Raw genomic sequence first — 19,758 nt, 5'->3', positions numbered from 1 at the left:
TTCACAAGCTGTGGTTTTCTTTGATGTAAATGGACATGCCATTTTAGGCTGAGTCAGTTGGAATTCGGGAAGGGAAGTGATAACAAAGAGGATCCCGCATGACATACAGATGGCCCCACAACCTAAAAAATTGGGCAGACACTTCAGAGCTTGTTCCAACACAATGTTATACCTTGGCATCCGTGGAAATAGGGAGCATAAATCCATCTTCTCTCACTTATAGTCATTTACCTGTAATAGAAGATCCAACAGGTCATTGGATAGAACAAGGAGCAATGGTCTCAAGTTGCAACAAGGAAAGTTTAGGTTGCATATTAGGAAAACCTTTCTCGGTAGGAAAGCAGTAAAGCACTGGAACAGGTTCCCCAGAGAGGTGGTGGACTCTCCATCCTTGGTTTTGAAGACCTGGGTAGACAAAGCCCTGACTGGGATGATGTAGTTGGGGCTGGGGCTGAAGCAACTCCAATGCAAAAATAAACTCCAAAGATGGAATACCATGAGGAAAGATCAAAATACAGCACGAGATTTTAAGGAATGGCATTTCCAAGCTAGAGGATGCATTAAAAATGTATCATAGAGGTAGAGTGAAAAATGGAATAACACAATGGTGAAGTTTCAAAAATCCAGTGAGCAGTCTGCTCTGCATGTTAAATGCAATAGCATGGTGTTTCTTTGACGCTATAAACATACACCCTCTGCAGATGATAAGGTAGACCCATTTCAAATTGCTTTGAGCAGGGGGCTGGACTAGATGTGACCTCCTGAGGTCTCTCTTTGTCTGTGATTCTATGTGTTTCTACATGGGCACCGCCATTTCTACCAGCCCCAACATATCCTTTTTGCTATCTATCAAGCTAATCTCCACTCCCTTCCTCTAGCAGAGAATGCCACTAGCCTAGAGCCTGCAGTATGCTACAGCTACATCCTATTAAACTTACTAATGTTGATGGGTCTTGTGGGCAGAACTAGTCATTTTTCTCCCTATGAAAAGTTTTTCCTTCCATCCAAAAACAAAAAACAAAACCCGGAATCAGAAGCTGAAGACTCATAGCTGAAAACCCAACATGCTGGTTTGGAAACAATACTGCAGTGTTTCGTGGCATTTGCAGTTCAGGAACCAGACATCCACCTGGGCCTCCATCTTCCATGAAGTATGAAAACACTTTTTTAAAATTTTTTTTTCTGTGTTGGCATGGGGCATCATGGGAGATTGACTAAAGCGTGTAAGAGGACATGTGGTCTGCCAGTGAGCTGGGCACAAGGAGGAAAACAGAGGCATGAGTAAGCCTTCTGTGAGGCATCATGACTGCATTTTGGAATTGGATATTTTGGTTTTCAGCCAAAAAATACTTTGGTTATTCCAGTGTTCATTTTTTTTGACAGAAAGCCAAATTATATATATATGTTAAATATAAACTTGGTTATGCCAACAACATGTGGCTTGAAGGACACCAAAATGAGAGCATAGAAGAAGAAACAAAGATGGTAGTAGGATAAGGACACAGAAACTTCAGATCAAGAGGCATGGGCCAAGTGAAACCATTGAGGAGAGCACTTAAAAATAAGGGATTGTGCTAAGTGAGTTTTTGCTCCATCAAGGGACATGAAGACGTAACGTAGTGAAACGTATTCACAGTGAAATACATCTCTGTGAGTGTGTCCACCTTTTAGAGCTGGCTCTTCTAAGTACAGCTCCAGGTCTAGAACAGACCAAGAGGGCCCAGAGGCTCCTTTTCCCCCAAATCAGTCTGGATTAACCCCATTGACTTCTGGATAGTGCCCGACCCAAAATTTATTCTGCGAGTGCTAAACAATTGTAAGGAAAGAGGCAGTCGCATGCAAGGAAAAAATGAAGGAGAAGGCCCTGGGGAATTGCTTGATGTTCAAAGTGCTGCACTTTTCAGCCTTTTATGTTTTATTGCTTTACTTCTTCGAATGACTGTGTCCAAAAGCAGCTATGAGTCACTGCCTCATGACTGCAGAGAATCACAGCATCAAACGGGACAGGAAAATGATTTCTCCATCTGCATTTGAAAAGGGGGTGCATGCTGTTCAGAGGTTGTTATGAGGGCTCAGTTTACAAGACCGCTGCACCTCATGTGCACAGAAGTCCTTTTAAAGCATGCTTCGGGGCCTATTCCCCTGGTGAGGATAAAGAATAAGAGAACACCCCACACCCCCGCCTCTTCCCGCTTTAATAATACTACGATATTTTAGTGCAAAATATCATGGTAGTTCTCGTTTCTTTTCTCTGACTGAGCTTTTCTGGACAAAGACCAGGGTGAAATCCTGTGCATTAAACTCATGGCTGTGACAGGTTTAAATTAGCTTTATGCTTTGCTGCAATGGCTATTCAAAATATTAAGAGGTCCCAGCTATACCTGCAATGTGTTGCTTCCCCACTACAAGCTTCCCCCTATACTCCATATCCAGGAGCTTGCGAAGAGGCCCTCCAAGTACAGCCTGATCATCTTCCACAGTGCATGTACTGGGAAAATTCTTGATCGCCAGGAGCTGGGGTTTCTAGAGCTCCTCTGTAGCACTCCAGCCTGGCATCAAGTTGCACGAGGAAGCAGAGAATCAAGGTGCATTAAAGAAATTCATGGGGTTTTTCATGAGTGTGTGCTGGCGGGTGTGCAAGCTCGATATGGGAAGAAGGCAGAATCAAGAATAGCAGCGGGTATTAAACAGTAAATCACACTACTCGGATGTGCTGGCCTCTGTATGATGGGGGGACATATGGAGAAGTGGAGGACATGACTGACTGGCCTGTTGTAGTTGGAAAACTTGCACTGAATTCACTCCTGGTTTTAACCTGTGCCATTCTTATTCTTACGTACATGACACTAGAGCCCAGAGGCCTCAATCAAGCTCCATGATAGTAGATGGCATGAAGAAATGATGCTGTAACCCTATATTTTTGTGAGCACCCAACTATCTCGTAATAAGAGGAGGAAAGATGTCCGACCATCACCGATCATTCTGAACTCCGTTGTTTGGCACTTGTGCCAATTTTCAAACTGCTTATTTCTTGCAAGTGCTTTTGGAGCATTTTATTGACTTGCGTTTTCTCCCTCCGGGCTAGAAAGCAGTTGCAACATTTCGAAGAGCTGAAATTTTAAAGAAACTGAAAAAAAAAAAAAAGCCTGAAGTCTTGAGAATTTATCACAGTAATGTTTCCTTGTTCTTCTTTTTCCACCCGCTCTTCTGCTGTTGGGCTGGGACTGAATTGGTGGTAACCATGAGGTATCCTGAGAAGAGGAATGCCTTTGCTTTGGAGCTCTGAGCTCAACATGTTTGCGTCAGGGCCAGTTCAGATGCTGTTCATACTGTCTGCTTCAAAGAAAGTTCGAAGGAAAACTCAGGGAAAGCTGCTGGGTTTCACATGGGAACCATGTGCAATCCCAACTGCTCCAGGCAGTTGACGTGCAATCGTAAATCTATCTTGGTCTTGGGCCCAGATTCTCTAAGTGAGAGTCTTAGCCTCAGTGGAACTGTTGGCGGACCCGGTCTGGAGTTGTGAGTTTGTTGCGGAGCCCAAACCAAAGTGAACTTTGTTAGAAGTTAGAGTTCATTGACAATTTTTTTTTTCACAACACATTTTCCTCCCGTCCTTCTGCCCTGGGCCAACGTGTGCAGTCCACTTTTGTTGTTTTCTTTTTACATTCTTACTCTGATGCAACATTTCACGGAAAAAGTTAGCCCGTTTTTAGACCAAGATGACCAGCCCACAAAGTCTGCACTAGCAGTAAATCCTGTCTCCCTCAGAGCCCAGGAGTGTCTTTGGCTTTGGTTCAGGGCTATTTTTAATTGCAAAATGAGGTCTCAAGAGAGGTAATAAGAATGAAGTGAAAGAACTTCAAGGCAGCTGAAGCAACTCCAATGCAAAAATAGACTCCAAAGATGGAATACCATGAGGAAAGATCAAAATACAGCACGAGATTTTAAGGAATGGCATTTCCAAGCCAGAGGATGCTTTAAAAATGTATCATAGAGGTAGAGTGAAAAATGGAATAACACAATGGTGAAGTTTCAAAAATCCAGTGAGCAGTCTGCTCTGCGTGTTAAATGCAATAGCATGGTGTTTCTTTGACGCTATAAACATACACCCTCTGCAGATGATAAGGTAGACCCATTTCAAATTGCTTATATTCAGTAGAGATGACGGTAAATACGCAGCATCTGATTTTTGTATTTTAATGCATTGCTTCATACTTACAAAGTGTAGCAGCAGTAAACTGGGCTGTGCCAAGTGCACTGGAAATCAGTGTCAGAGAGAAGCAGGAATAGAGACTGCAGTACAGCCCAAGGTCTAAATGGCAACAAAACGCTATACACAACGTCTGATTCACCGCGTGGAGAATGTAAAGAATTGAGACCTCCCGACACAGTTTACATTGGCCCTTTTTATGACTAATTGTGCAGAAAATAGCTCTGCTTGTAGTGTGCATGGAAACAGTTCAGGTTTCTGCTGTGTGTCAGCTAATGGCCTAGCAAGTCTTTTTTAGCACAACTTCAAAGGCTCCGGCAATGGAGGCCCTTTGTAAGGGAATTATCTTGTGCTCCTTTGTACCATTTTATCCCTCTAAGCCACAGAACAAAGGATCCTGAACTGAAGAGACAAAGTAATTTGTAGTAGATCTTCAGACCCAGATAAAGCACATAACATTTGCTTAAAAAACATTCTTACTTCCCCTGCCATCAAAACAGGATTTTTTGTGTATAAGAGCCCATGCCATCATTTAATTGCTTATGGATGAGGCTCGGTGCTGATGCTTGCATGCTGTGCTGATGGGTCACAGTACAGGTCTAAGATAGATACAAGTGTTAGTGTTTGCATGTCACTAGTAGAAATGCTCAGAAAAATTCTCCCCTCCTCCCTGTACCTGAAGGAGGGTGTTTGTACCTGAAAGCTTGCAAAGAACAATTTCTCCAACTGTTTAGTTCATCTAATAAAAGATATCAAATTTACCCAAAGAACTTGGTCTGCCCTTCCCCCCCCCAGCGCCTGGATAATTCATGGAAAAGGGGGGGGCAGTCTTTTGGCTAAATTTTCAGTAAAAATAAATTGATTTGGGACCAACAAATTCTCAAACTAAACATTTTCAAGCTTTTAGTCAAAAGCCCCCAACATGTTTGTTTTTTAGATGTCTGATTCAAAAGCAAAATATGTTTGAGGAAAGCCAGTTTCTCTCTGAAGATAAAGAGAGAGAGAGAGAGGGGAAGCAGTTGTTTTCTCCAAATTAAAAAAAAAGAAAATACATGATAGAATATTTTCTCACCAGTCCTATTTTCTCTGCTATACAGCATGGTCACTCAGATACCCAGCTCTTCTGTCTGATACATGGACTCATATACCCTAACCTGCAGAAATGTACCTTGGCCCCATCAGCGGTAGGCCCCTCATACACACACTTCACTGGAACCACAAAGCTTTTTACACGTGAGTCAGCTCATTAAACTAATTTGTGCCCCAGCGTCAATTCACTGTACATTGAAAACTTCTCTCTAGCAAGAGCCATCAGCATCAAGTCTTTCAAGGATCTATAAATAGCTTGTACCTTCCCACCCATGGGTCTCCTTCTCATCCAGGCTGTTGCCTACAAAAGCTTGCTGAACAAGTTAGTCTTTAAGATGTCATCCTGCTCTGCCTTCTGCCTGATTTCAGATTGACATATCTCTAATGGAGCAGGCTTGATTCAGTAGAGAAGGTCAAAATCGGCTCTGAACATGCACCAACCAAAACAAGTTAACTGGACATTTAGAGCTGCAAAGTATTAATGGATGGCTTAAAAATTTGTACTAATTCCTACTGCAGTTTCTGTGGATACTTCAAATACTCTGGGCATGTTTACATGTGCTATTAGCATGTAGCAATGAACCCTGGTGCATATTGCACCAGAGTATATTGCTCCAGGGCACACCATTTGAACGTGCACCCAGGACTGCAGCACGTTGAGTTGGGTTGGGAGCTTAGGGGGTCAGCCTGCCGGCCCAGGGCCATTCCAACCCAGTTCAGTGTGCTGCGGAGGGGCTGGCTGGGGCATGAGAGTGCTACAGTGTGGGGCTACTGGGTAGGCAGCCCCCATACTAAAGCACCCTCATGCCCCAGCCAGCTGCATCAGCATCGGCACGTCTAGTATTTACAAGTACTATCCTGCTGCCGGGTTTGTTAGTTTACTACATCCTAACAGCCCTGCAAGTGAGATGTGAAATATTTACTGTGGAGTTAAGTAGTCTACTCTGCAGTAAATAGCTCATGTAGACATGCCCACTATGTGGTAATCTTCTGTTTTATCATGTGTCACAAATATAGATACAGTGTTTTATTTTCATGTATTATTTTCAACAGTTAAGCCTTTTAATTCCCCACCCTGCATTTGTCAGTGAAGGCTTTACAGTAGTTACTTTGTGCTTGAGGATGGAATTACAGCTTAAGCCCCTCTGTAGCAGGTCTTTTACTTCTGCTTTCCTTAGCCTTTGAATATTTAGTAGGCATTCCCTGGGTAGTCAATATTCTGACCCTTTAGCCTTGGTTTTCAGCAATTGTCACGATAAATTAGGGTAATGGTCTAGGAGGGGTTTTTTTTGTCCAGGTTCAGGATGAATGGGGAGTACAGACACAGAAGCCAGGATACCTGTCATAGCTGCGTGCACAAACTTTTCAATAATTATCATTTCCGGAAGCTTTTTACCTTCCGTGTGAATTTTCTTTTTCAGGAAGAATGTATATTATGATGGAAAAGTTGAGGAAAAATAGCACTTCTATTTTTTAGAGTGAGAGGAGAGCAAATGAAATACATCAACATTATTATATTCTAAAAAAACCCCCACAAAAACAAAAAAAACCACCTTGCAACCTTATTTTAAATCGCACTAAATAAACAACTGAAAGCAGGAAGTTGACATTTTGCAGGAAACTAGATCCCAGGGCATTAAAATGTTTACAGTGTACTGATTGAATTGGTGCTCGTCCAATGGACTGAGCCATTGAACCTTTTTAAAAGGGATCAGGCTAAGCTGAGAATGTGTGCAACCAGAGAAAGTAGCACTGTATGTACAACCCTCACATTTGCACATTAGAAGGAACCGTTGTGATTGGCTGGTCTGTCTAACACTAGGGCATTACACCTAGTGACTCCTGCAACACCCACAATTCAAGTTGAGGAAGAGCAGGACTTTCAGGAGTTAGACACAAAGGGCACGTCCCCATGAGTGGGCTTGTGTGATTCCCCAGGGACAAACAGCAGTGGCACGAAGTGTGCCACTGCTTCTTGTCCCTGGGGACCCCCCGTGTCACGCATGCTGTGGCACATGGCATGTTGCCCCCAGTGGGGTAAGGGAGACTGGGGCCAGCAACTGTGCTGGACCCAGCAGCCTTACCTGGGGACCTGGGGGCCTTTGGGAGCTGCAGCTGCGACCCTCCTGAGGCTGGGAGCCTGGCTGGCAACTGGAGTGTGACTGGCTGGTCAGGCTCTGGTTTTGGGTGGTGCACACTGCTGCCATGTGAGCTGCCCCACATGGCAGCAGTGGTTTTTTGACCCAGGATCGCCTCAAGGTCAACCTTCCCCCCTCCCCCCCCGGCACACATTGCTAATTTGCATTGTGAGGAAAGCCTGCACATGCAGCAGGTGTGGTGTGCGGTGGCACAGATGGGTCCATCGCACCGCATACCACATGCCCTTGCTCATTTAGACATGCCCAAAGGCTCGGTACAGACATTCAAAAAGCCCAAGGTGGAATCAGTCCAAGTTGCACGATTTTCTGTAAGCAGCACAGTTTGTAATGTCTGTATCTGTCCATGTGTAATGTCTGTCTGTACCTGCTCAAAGACATTACATCCAAAAGTGACTTCATAATCTGGCTGAAAAAATTATTTCTCAATAAATTTCTTATTTCTCAACATACTAGTACTATTGTCGAGAAGTTGTAACATCAACTGTAGTAGCTAAACATAAGAAGGTTTTAGATTTTGACCTATAGACTGACACAAACAGGAAAGATTTAAGATGAGACTGAAGAATAACATTTGGCTGTTATTAGTTCTCCTTTATCTGTCAATTCTAAAAAAAAATCAGGGGAAAAATGGCCTTGGTTTGAGTTAGATTAGATTGAAAAAAATAAATGTGAAGTGAAAAATTGAAAATATTTCAGGTTGAATAAAATGTTTGGTTAGACAAAATGAAATGCTTGCAATTCACATTCAACGAAATGTTCTCAATTCACATTCAAGCTCTATGTAAGGTTTTTAATGCTTTTTCTTTTTAAAAAGGGTACATTTAAAAATGAAAAGCAGCTTCAATTCGGAATATCTTGCTTAGAAAATGTCAAAATAAAACATTTGGACTTTCTAATTAACTTTGTTTTGTTGTTGACATCATCTGGCAAAGAATATTGCAATGTTGCCCAATCTACATTTTGAAGCCAAAAAAAAATAGGGTTTTAACTGAAAAATGTTCCGATCTCTGCTGAAGAGGACTAGTCATACTAGGTCATACTAGGTTCCTCTCTGAACTGCAAAGATCAATACAAGATTATATTTAAATATCAGTAAGTGTGTCATAAAAGGCCCAAGACCTTTTAATGTCAATAGACATTACTTTTAAGTACTTTGGCCATGACCTTAAAAAGTAGGTAACTCAGATTGTGCAGTAATAATGACTATGTCATTCTGGATGTTGATCACTTGAGAAGTATTTTTTTTTTAATATTTCAGGTGCCCGAGAGACAGCAATGTCTAGACCTATCTTCCATTAACTGACCAATCGCTTTCTTCAAGATTATCTTTGCTGTTTCTATGTTGGTTCTGAAGGGCACAGAGCTCCTTTTGGAGATGATCTTTATACAAAAACGGCACCATTTCTTGTGCAGGGCTCATTGCTTGCTTTGAAAACCATGTAGCTCTTAAGATCCATTGCAGGTTCTGTTCCATATAGGCTCTGATACCACATGCATCACCCTAATATCTGAGGGTCTAGTGCATTAATGCATTAGTCTATGTGGATCAGGCTGGCATGTGTTTGATCTCTCACCTTTCAGGGGTGAAATGTTCTGTGGAGTCCCTTGGTAAACATATGAGGTCAAAAATACGCCTTGAACCTGTTGTGGGAGGTAGTGAGATTTGTGAGGATCCTGGGGCAGCTCATTTTACAGTCCCTAACTGACCACTGGATTAGACGGACCACTGGATTAAACAATCCATGTGTCTGGCACCCAGGTGAGCTTTACTTATATCACCAAGAATTAAACATTCAGCAGGAGCTCACATTCATCCCCTGCAACTTCAGAGCAAATCTTCAGCGCCTCTCAGATACCACCAGAACCCTTTCCTGATGAAAAATGAAAGCAAAGGGATGAATGGCTGAGCGAATGGTCCGCTGCAATCACAAGTCATTTTTGGATGTGGCTCCACTTCTATCAAGTTGACTCCTTGATAGAGCCTGGTAACTTGTGTGAAATGATTTTCCCAACAGACAGCTTTCTTCCTGACAAAACCCTAAGCCAATGGCAGCATTGCAATGTCTTGGTCTGCTAGAAATGTGGTATAGGAGAAATCAACCTACTGCATGCATCTGGAAATGCAGGGAGAGTGTAACTGGAAGAGCTTCACAGTTTCTTCTGCTCCTCAGTCTCGGTGATACAAATACAGCAAAAAGCACAAACAGATTTACAGCTGTTATCCTTGATGACAGTGTTAATGCAGAAGCCAAGGATGAAAAAGCCACAGTATCAACTCATGCCTGAATATACTTGAAGGGTTTCAGCAGAGCGGTGTTGGAAACCTTATACTGACATTAACTTGTTACAACTGTTAGGGAAATTTAGGTGTGCCGTGTTGTTACTTTTTCAGGACTAAATCAAGAGGTATGAAAATCACAATTTTGAGGGTTTTCCAGTCCCACGATAGAAAGGTCAATGTTTTGTTGGCTACAAAACAACTTATTGATGCTATAAAACATCTTGGAAATTGATATTACAATCCAAGAAAAACTACATTATTTGATAATGAAATGATTGTTATTGAAACATCTTTTGCAACTGTACCCCTGTTTATCCTATTTTCTATTTCTATGATTCTATTGCAGGATCAGTGCCTCTGTTTGCTCTGGCATTACATTAAAAATCAGGATATGATCAAATCAAGTTAATTGCTCACAAATGTCTTATTGCTCAAACCTCTGAGGGTGTAGCACATTTCTGGGACTGTTCTTGACTTCATTGGCTTTAGTTGTAAGCAAATTAGTCAGGGGAAAATCAAATTTTGATTTTTCTTGAAAGGAAATGGTGGAATCCTGGAACAAGTTATGTCCACAAATGTAAGTTTAATAGTTTAAAGAAATGTCGTTGGCTAAAATCTATTTATGATGCTTGTGAGTTGCACTAAAAACCCTGCAAAAACTTCATGACACAACTGATAGGAATTAGTCCCCTTGTTGGTAGGCTAAATCAAGAAACCAAAGGAAACCAAAGACCGAATTACCCTTGAATCCTTAGATTGTTCTTCCACATCCTGGGTGAATGCACTGGGACTGAGTCTGTTCACAGTCATGGGACTGATGGCAGTGTATCACTAGTGAGGCTGTGTGAGCTTCGGTCCCTGATTCTGTGGCCAAATGTCCAAATCCAAATCAAATCAGAGTGCCCTTTAATCTCCCCGAATCGAATCAGAACCCTCCAGATCAATTAGGAGAGATTCAGAAAGATTCGGAGATTCGGACATACACACAGCTTAAAATGTTTTTTCTACAGACCTCTAGGTAGCAGCTGCTTGTGAATACTGTGATGCTGGGGCGCGTGAAGCATCCCACAGGAGTGCAGGGGACTCCCCAGCATGCTCAGCAGCAGACCCAGAAGTGGACCAGAAGCACTTCCAGTCCACTTCCGGGTTTGGTGGGGAGCACATGGGAGGGCCCCCTGCACCTCCCCGGCTCAGCAACTAGTGCCTCCTGGGTGTGTGGGGGGGAGCACTCGGGGTCCCCCTGTGACCAACCACTGACCCGGGGGGGCATGAGGGGCCCTTAGCATGCTCCCCAGTGGACCTGGACGTAGACCGGAAGTAGGTCTGGTCCACTTCTAGGTTTGCCACCAAGCACGCAGGGCCCCCCACCCTGCTCCCATGGGATGCTCCATCAGCCCCAGCGTCACAGCGTTCACAAGCTGTGCCTGGTACCTCAAGGGATGTCAAAAAAACTTTTAAAGCTGTGTCTATGTCTGAATCACTGACTCTCTGAATCAGCATCGAATCTTCAGATTCAGTCGAATCAAATCAGTGATCCGAATCAATGAGTTGAATCATTTAGGGCCGAATCTGAATCAAATAGGGCCCGTTTTGCACACCCCTAATCACTACTATGATTGGAAGGTAGGGCATTGTGTAGGGCTCCTGCTGTGATCGATAGTGAGTTTATCCTATGGAAAATATGAAGTCCTTCATTACTGGCACCTCTCACCAGCACTACACTTTGCCTTATGCTCTGTCCTTTGATGTGTAAAAAATAACTGGGTTTTTGATGATAGTTTGAGGTCTTCTAGGGAAGTGTCATACATTCTTGAGGCCTGATCTGCTGTCTATTGAAACCAGTTTTCCATTGACTTCATTGTGATATGAATCAGGCCTTTGGCATACAGGAGGCACTCAAAACTCTTTTTACAACCTTTGAGCCACATTCATAAATCTCCCAGCCTACAGAAAGGAGAAGATTGCTCTATTGCCAGCTAGAATAAACTGCTTGGGATACTTTTTAGGAGTAGGCTGGTTTTATATGGCAACCAGGAAAACAAGCTGAAATATTGAAATATTGAGGGTTTTTTTATTTTTATTTTTTTGTGGGGGGGTGTGTTTATGAACCACAAGTTCTAATTTCCAGAAATGGGAGTTGGATGTCCAGGTTAAGTAAGGGCTCATAATATGTTTGACTTCCTGGTCTGAACTTTCTTCTTTTTCTTTGAAGCACCATTACAGGTAAACTCTACCCCTGAAAATAGAAGTGAATACGTTGCTTATTGAGAATTAGGCTTTGTGTTTCACTTAGTGAATGTTTCATGAGCATTTCTGTGAACAGAGTCACAATAGTTTGTTAAATGGTTTAGCAGAACAATTCTCACCCTGCCCTGTTTTTATCTGCTCACTCTTTATTATGCATTCTTCCTGATTTGCAGGATGTGATAGGCCACCTCAACCACATAATAAAGTTTCTGTTCCCTGACCGTCTGTTCATTTTTTTTTCAAGTGGTAGAAGAGTATATAGGAAATAATGAATTATGAGTATGGTGTCTGTTGGGATGAAATTCCAATACTGTTCATGGATGTGATTTTATTTTCCTGGGTCTCGTGGAACTTGGGGGTATTATGCAAGCCTCAACTCTTAAAGGCAGGATGTTTCATGGCTTCTGCCATGGTGTCATTATCATTGCATGCCTCACTCCCTACATAGTTGAAATGGCTTGTTCCTTTGAGTGCCTTCCAATCCACCATCTGCATTTTAAATCTGGTATTTTAAAGCACATCCATTTGGCATAAGAACTGAATATGAGCCAGCCCTCCTTGTCTATGATGCTATGAGACCAACTCATTTTTTGACCAGTTAGAGCTAGCAACACTGAAATACACCAATAACTAGAAGTAAACTAAATAAATAAATAAATAAAACTTGGTGAGAAATCATTTTCCCTTCCTACAAATCTTTCCTTCTTCTTTATTGAGATAAAATAAAGTCCTTTGGAGGATTATTTTTAAAGGGGAAAGAGAGCAAGAAAGACATACCAAAATAAGCAATGTCCTGGTGGTAAGGGCATTTATTTATGATATGGGAGATGCAAGCTGAAGTCCTTTCTCTGCCAGATTCAGACCACTAACTTAGAAGTGGGTCTGTCACATCTGAGGTAAGTGCTTTGACCAGCTGAGTATTCTGTTTGTTTGGGTTTTTCCCCCTATAAATACCGTTCTAGTCCAGAAAAATCTTTCCCAGAATAATGTTTTGGCCAGTCTAATATATCCAAACACAAAAAAGTTTAGGTTTTAACATCTTGGCATTTATATAAAACCTTGTGACCAGCTCTGATCCTGAACTCAATCATTTATCCAATTTCTGCTTAAACTCTCATCTCAGGCAATTTACCCCAGATGGGCCTTAAACTTTCAAACAGACAAAAACCCTTTCACACCATATTCACAAACACCAGGGAAGAGCACAATCAAATGATGTTGCAGTGGGTACATCTGCACGAGATACTTACTGCACATTAGCCTAATAAGGCCTGCACATAGATTACTGTGCAGTAGCGTGGTTTTAAAACGTGCTAATAGCCTGCAGTATAGTGTTATTAGGCTAATGCACAGTGGGCTTGTCTGCACATGCATGTATACCGCTTAAATTTATTGTGCAGTAAATTACTGTGCAGTAAAAAGGAATAGGCCAGCATCTACACGTGCAGATGATTTGGGACTAAATTTAGTCCCAGGTCAGAGCAGCCAGCCATGTGCCCCTGAGGCCACCAGGGGGAGCTTTAGCCTCTGGCCACATGGCTACTAGCAGTTGGAACTAAATTTAGTCTCAAATTGAAGTCAAGAGAGGCAGCCAGCCAGGAGCCCTGGAGGTGGGCTTAGGCTGGCCCCCTAGTGGCTGGGCAGCTGTAGCAGGGAGGCCCCCTGGGTTACTGTACAGCTATGCATCTACACATGTGTTACTGCACAGTAACTAATCAAGTGCAAATGTGATACCTGCATGATATAGGTATCAAATTTACATTCAAGTTGGTGTAAGTCACCATTTTACTGTGCAGTACAGCCATGCACCTGTACATATGCACCTGTACGGCACAGTAATTTTGGTTACTGTGCAATAAATAGGCACATGTAGACATGCCCAGTAAGCGGCACAAAATCATGCGCCAGCACTACTGCAGTACTTTATTAAGCAAGTACTAAACTAAATGCACAGTAGCTAAGGCACATTAATGAACATGTAGACATTCCCCGTGTTTATCAGAGTATTTGTGACTTCTGCTTCCTCTGAGTAGAAGTGTAAACCTAATAGTTCTAATTATAATCCAAACAGAATATAATTCTAGTGGCTAGAATGAATCCAATTACTACTACTTGCATGTTTTTTGTAGGAGCAGTTCCAAAATTTGTGTGCAGAGTTTCTTTAGTGTGTGTGTGTGTGTGTGTGTGTGTGTGTGTGAATGCATGTGCGCATGATTGAAATTGTGGCTGCATAGGAATAGGCAATAATTTACAGATGCTGATGCAGTTAAATTACTATAGAAGACTTCCTCATGTCAGTCCTTCCAGTCCCTTGACCTCTAGGGGCAGCACATCAAGGTGTGAGCTGCCTCCTCTCCTGCCAAGGCGGGTTGGGGACCAGGCTGGGAGGAGGCAGGCGTCAGTCAGGATTCTGAAAGGATGGGCCCCAGTCGGCTGTTTGGTTTGATTTCCTTGCTCTCAGATCTCCCCATGCCTTTCCAGGCTTGCAGAGGCTTTCAGGAAGAGCTTGAGTGATGTAGCTGTTTCTTCTTTTGTGTTTTAGGTCACTTCCTGGGCAACAACACTGTGATTGATGTGCTGAGACAAGCAGGATTTGAAGTGGAGCATACACCTGCTGGACAGCCAATTGGAAAGTAAGCGCTGTCTTCTTATTTCTCTCCTCCTCTGGCTCTCTGTTTTCCTCTCTCTCTTCCTGTGAGCAAGCAAACATATTGTGCTGGAGTTAGGAGGTGAGTCGTCTGCCTCACTTATAATGTGGGGTGAGTCATTTTCAACCTGGAGGGATGTGGGCAGTGGGGTGCCCCAGGGCTCGGTCCTCGGGCCCGCACTGTTCAACATCATCAGTGACCTGGACGAGGGGGTAAAAAGCACCTGTTCAAATGTGCTGACAACACTAAGATGTGGGGGGGATGTGGGCACGCTAGAAGGGAGGGATAGGCTGCAATCGGACCTAGACAGGTTACAGGGGTGGGCGGATGAGAACAGGATGGGATTCAACACTGACAAGTGCAAGGTGCTGCACCTGGGGAGGAGGAACCGGCACCATACCTACAGGCTGGGGAACTCCCTTCTCATCAGGGCAGAGGCAGAAAAGGATCTTGGAGTCATCATTGACTCCAAGATGAACATGGGCCGGCAGTGTGGGGACGCGGTCAGGAAGGCCAACCGCACCTTGTCCTGCATCCACAGATGCATCTCGAGCAGGTCCAGGGAGGTGATCCTCCCCCTCTATGCGGCACTGGTCAGGCCGCAGCTGGAGTACTGCATCCAGGTCTGGGCGCCGCACTTCAAGGGGGATGTGGACAACATGGAGAGGGTCCAGAGGAGGCCACTCGCATGATCGGGGGCAGCAGGGCAGGCCCTACGAGGAGAGGCTATGGGACCTGAACCTGTTCAGCCTCCACAAGAGAAGGCCGAGGGGGATCTAGTGGCCTGTTACAAACTAGTCAGGGGGAACCAGCAGGCATTGGGGGAGTCCCTGTTCCCCCGAGCACTGCCAGGAGTGACCAGGAATAACGGTCACAAGCTGGCAGAAGGGAGATTCAGACTAGACATCAGGAGGTGTGACTTCACGGTCAGGGCGACTAGGATCTGGAACCAACTTCCAAGAGAAGTGGTGCTGGCTCCTACCCTGGAGGGCTTTAAGGCAAGTCTTGACAATCACCTGCTGGGGTCGTTTGACCCCAGTACTCTTTCCTGCCATGGCAGGGGGTCGGACTAGATGATCTGCTCAGGTCCCTTCCAACCTGAACAACTATGAAACTATGAAACATTACAGGCACTGATTTCCTTGGGAAACATCTATAGTAGCAGCTATCATGCACATGAAGCATGTGGAACTGTACCAGCAATTTGCTGCTGGTTGGTAACATCCATCTCAGAAGCTGACTCGCATCAGATTGGAATACCTGGATAAAAACAGAAACACCACTATCCTTATCAGCTTCTCCCATGATGGGTTTTCCAATGCTTTTCCTCCTCTCCCTGGGGCTTTACTGCTGGGCAACAGAGCAGTGCTAGTAATGTAGATGCCACTGAACTATTGTGCTGCCTTTTCATACTAGGCCATTGTCATTAGCAGCATGTTATTGTCACTGATGGGACAGCCTTTGTGGGGTGAGCTTCGGTGTGAAGGAATCATCCCAGGGGCTTACAACATTTCTTAGCCTCTGATATCTGTTTGAGTTGCCGGGAGGGTGAGAATAAACTCAGATTCCCTCTGGAAAAGCCTGCCTGGTGTGATCATGGGTGTGAGCAAAAATACCAGAGGAATGGAGCAGCATGACAAGGAGAATCCAAAAAGCAGAGCCTAAATTCAGCCATGAACTCTGAACTATATACATCCTAGGAGATAAATGCAAGGATGTCTTGAGCCCATAGAAGTGATGACACCAGACAATGAATAGGTTGTAACATGATGTTGCAGAGAAGCACATCCTGTGACAGAGACCATGAAGGACTTAATTTCCTCTCTGCATAAGGACGGCTCCCTGCTTGCCCTGGTTTCAGAGCTGGCTGCCACAGAAAGGGTTGTGGGGGAAGGCTCTGTACACATAGGCCTGACCTGGAAATGGAAAGTTCATCCCACAAAAATGCAAAAAAAAACCCAGATGAAGAATCCCAAATTGCAAAGAAAATTCAAAATCTTGATTTCCTCCCTTCCCAGTTCAGTTGGTTCTCTGGGCTCCCCCGATAGCTGGCTGGCCAGTGCCCCACTGGGACGGTCATCTTACTGAGCAGCCTGGGGACCTGGTGTCTTGCCAGGAGGGGAACTGGATATCTGGAACATTTCAGTGTTTCCAAAATACAATCTCCACTTCTTGTTAAAAAGATGCTTGGTGATAAGACAGACAAGGATTTAGGCAGCCAAGGAGAGGGGCTGCTAGGGTCAGGGGACCCTGGGAGTTTGCAGGTTCTTTTGGTATGCAGCCCCCCCCCCGAGTTGCCTAGTAGTCATCTGGCAAATCCTAGAAAAGCAAGATTGGAAGGGACCCAAAGAGGTCATTTAGTTCAACCCCCTGCCTGAGGCAAGAAAGATCTTGTGGCTTGTAACCTGTAACCTTGGTGTTAATTTTGTTTTAATGCACAAGAAAGACTTTTAAAGCATCTGGAAATCCCACTCATGCAAACAGACATGCAGTTGCAGTGCACACATGGACAGAAAACGTGGTGTGTACATATGCCCATTAGCATCATACTTTAACCAGCTGAGGTAGCCAGGCAGAGCAAGGATCTTAGTGCAGATGATCCTTGAATCCTGGCCTTCCCACCTGCCTGCTCTCTGTCAAAAGCTGGGATGGGATTGACAGGCATGTCAATGATGAGGCAGGTGTGATCTTGTGGAATCAGCATTTTCCTAAGGAAAGCTGAAGAGTCACAGAAGAAAGTGAGTGCTGTACCCTCCACTGGATTGGCATACCAGGCAATTTCAGGAAGAGAATGGCAAGATTTTGGGGAGGTGGGGAAGGAGAATGCATTCAGAATATGGTCCCACAGATGTCACTGGGGCTGGGATTTCATTCTCTGAGCACCCCGAGCAAAATGAAGTGAGTGGTGTTTTTTTGCTCAGAAGGGTCAAAGCAGCCAGAATTATGACAAGATACAACAGCAAGAAGGATGTGGCCTTCTTCTTGCTGCTCCCGCTGGGCAGTGGGCCTGCACAGAAGGCTAGTAATTAATTTCTATAATAGAGCCCGAAGAGTTTAAGGGCAAAAATAAAAGCACTGCCTATAGTCTTCCATTCAGCAATCATGTCATATTAAATATAGTACCCGGCAGGGCCGTTTAACGGAAATAAGCACTACTGTGCACTTTGCTGGCCTGTAAGGCCATATTCAGTACGTCAGACTTTGGCATAGGCTGAAGGCCAGAGTGGATTCTGAGAATACTTGAACAATAGAGAGTCATCATTGGCCACAGGTGCTTCCTGAATTGATCTTTTAGCTCTGCTGTTTCAAATTAAATTTGCAGCAGCTGCGGCCTCTGATCTGTTCAACTCATTGGAATCTGGATGAGGCAAACCTTTTTTTTTTTTTTTTAATCCCTGCTCCGTTTCTGAAGGAGCAGAGAAAGAGAGAGAGAAAACGACTGATTTGCTCCGGAATGTGCTCCCTTCCTCATTGAACAGAGGCCAAAGCCCAAAATGTTTGCTGTTATCATGGGGCAAGGTAATGAGATTTATGTTTAGCCATCCATTTCCCATTGCTTCTCTTTAGGGCCCGCGATCAGGTCCAAACAGAAATCAAATCACATTCAAACGTTGCGCTAGCTCACCCAGCAAATATACTCAGGAAATGTTTTCGTGCTATAAAAAAGCAAAAGTTGATTCAAGAATAATTTCAAAAATGCTTATTTGCATTGTTGCGCATTCAGAATATGGTTTGATCTTTTCTGTTTCTTTTTTTTACATAGAAGTTAAAACTTTTGAGGAGGGAGCATTCAAAGGGCATAAGGGCTGCATTTACAAAATGGGGAGAGGCTCCTAATTACACAGATAGGCATCAAATGGGGTCATGAACTATCTTACCAGGTTTGATGCCCAAATGCCAAACAAGCCAATGGGAGTTGTGCTTTTAAACTGCTGACATGCTCTTGTCAATAAAGGGCCTTTCGACCTTTTTTTGTGACTAGGTGCTATTGTAAAATCTGACCCATTCGTACTTTCAAGGCTTTTTTTCCTTAATCTGGTAGGCCCAGAATTTCAAAGGTGGGTTTTTTTTGGAAACCCAACATGGTGTTTCTCTGCATCAAAATCTTTAAAACCTCATCCTCTCTAGCAGTTTTGAAAATGCCATCCTACTCCAGTGGGCTCTAGCCTCTTCCTTCTTACCCCCTCAAGGGCTGCATTGTGATCCTAACAAGGCCCTTGGGTTTCCCACTGCCAATTTATTTTATTAGTTAATCTTCTTGCTGCTACTGCCAGTCCCAGGTGTGGCCCAGAAGTCCCTCATTCTGTATAGGATTAACAGATGTAAAACAGACACCGCTTGCATTTTGCTCTTGAATATACCTGTTACGTGCAAGCTGAGCAGATGCACTGACTTGAGCACAGGCTCAGCAAGGAGGATAATATGCCTGTGCTACATCTGGGGGAGTATACGGTCCATTGTCAAAAGGCACTATGGCAGCATAGCTGATGACCTTGAGCAGCAAGCAAGCTAGTTTGCTTGATGGCTGGTTTTGTGGACTGCTGCAGTGTCTGAGAGAGGCAGATTTACTTACCTTTTTACGTGGCACTGAGTCTGCCCCGCCTAAGACTTGCTGCCTCGATACAAATACACTCTGAGAATACAATTTGTGTGACCTTGAACAGCACAGAATACACCGAGGGGTCATATCGCTGTCCCAGAAGAAATCTATAAAGGAGTTCAGAACAATATAGAGGATCCTTTTTTGTGGGCTGACCCCGCAGTTGCTGCTGATTCTGGTGCTGACATAACTTAGTCCTTTCTAGTCAAAACTAGGAATTAAGGCTTGGGAGAAATAATATTTTTCAAAATTAATTTGAGAAAATGTGTAGGTTCAATCCTTTTTGTCTGGGAATGAGCGAGCTTGTTCAGGTAAGGAAAGAACAGGCAAAAATATTAACCTGAAGTGTTAGCTGTCCCTGAAACAATTTTTTCTTCATCTTGAATAGCTTCTGTGTTGAGGCGCTGTGGTGTTTTCTTATTGCTGCTGGGAAGTTCTGGGTGTTTGCGTACCCCGGGCCATCAGGACATCCCTCACTATCAGGATGTAGGGGACTTCCTCAAAGTCAGGACATGTGAGAAGCA

General features: G+C 43.8%; 1 protein-coding gene across 2 annotated transcripts in view; it reads left to right on the top strand.

Moving 5' to 3' along the window:
• Positions 1-19,758, top strand: part of TRABD2B (TraB domain containing 2B) — a 416,430-nt gene that overhangs the window by 333,505 nt on the left and 63,167 nt on the right. For both annotated transcript variants that reach the window (XM_090047376.1, XM_090047377.1), the window contains exon 5: positions 14,529-14,619. In XM_090047376.1, coding sequence (XP_089903502.1) covers positions 14,529-14,619 — 91 coding nt within the window. The remainder of the gene's footprint in view (positions 1-14,528; positions 14,620-19,758) is intronic.

Source organism: Crocodylus siamensis, chromosome 5, assembly GCF_052110815.1.
Source record: "Crocodylus siamensis isolate JL-2025a chromosome 5, ASM5211081v1, whole genome shotgun sequence".
In the NCBI taxonomy this organism is placed as follows: domain Eukaryota; kingdom Metazoa; phylum Chordata; order Crocodylia; family Crocodylidae; genus Crocodylus; species Crocodylus siamensis.
This window is presented reverse-complemented; position numbering and strand designations above follow the sequence as displayed.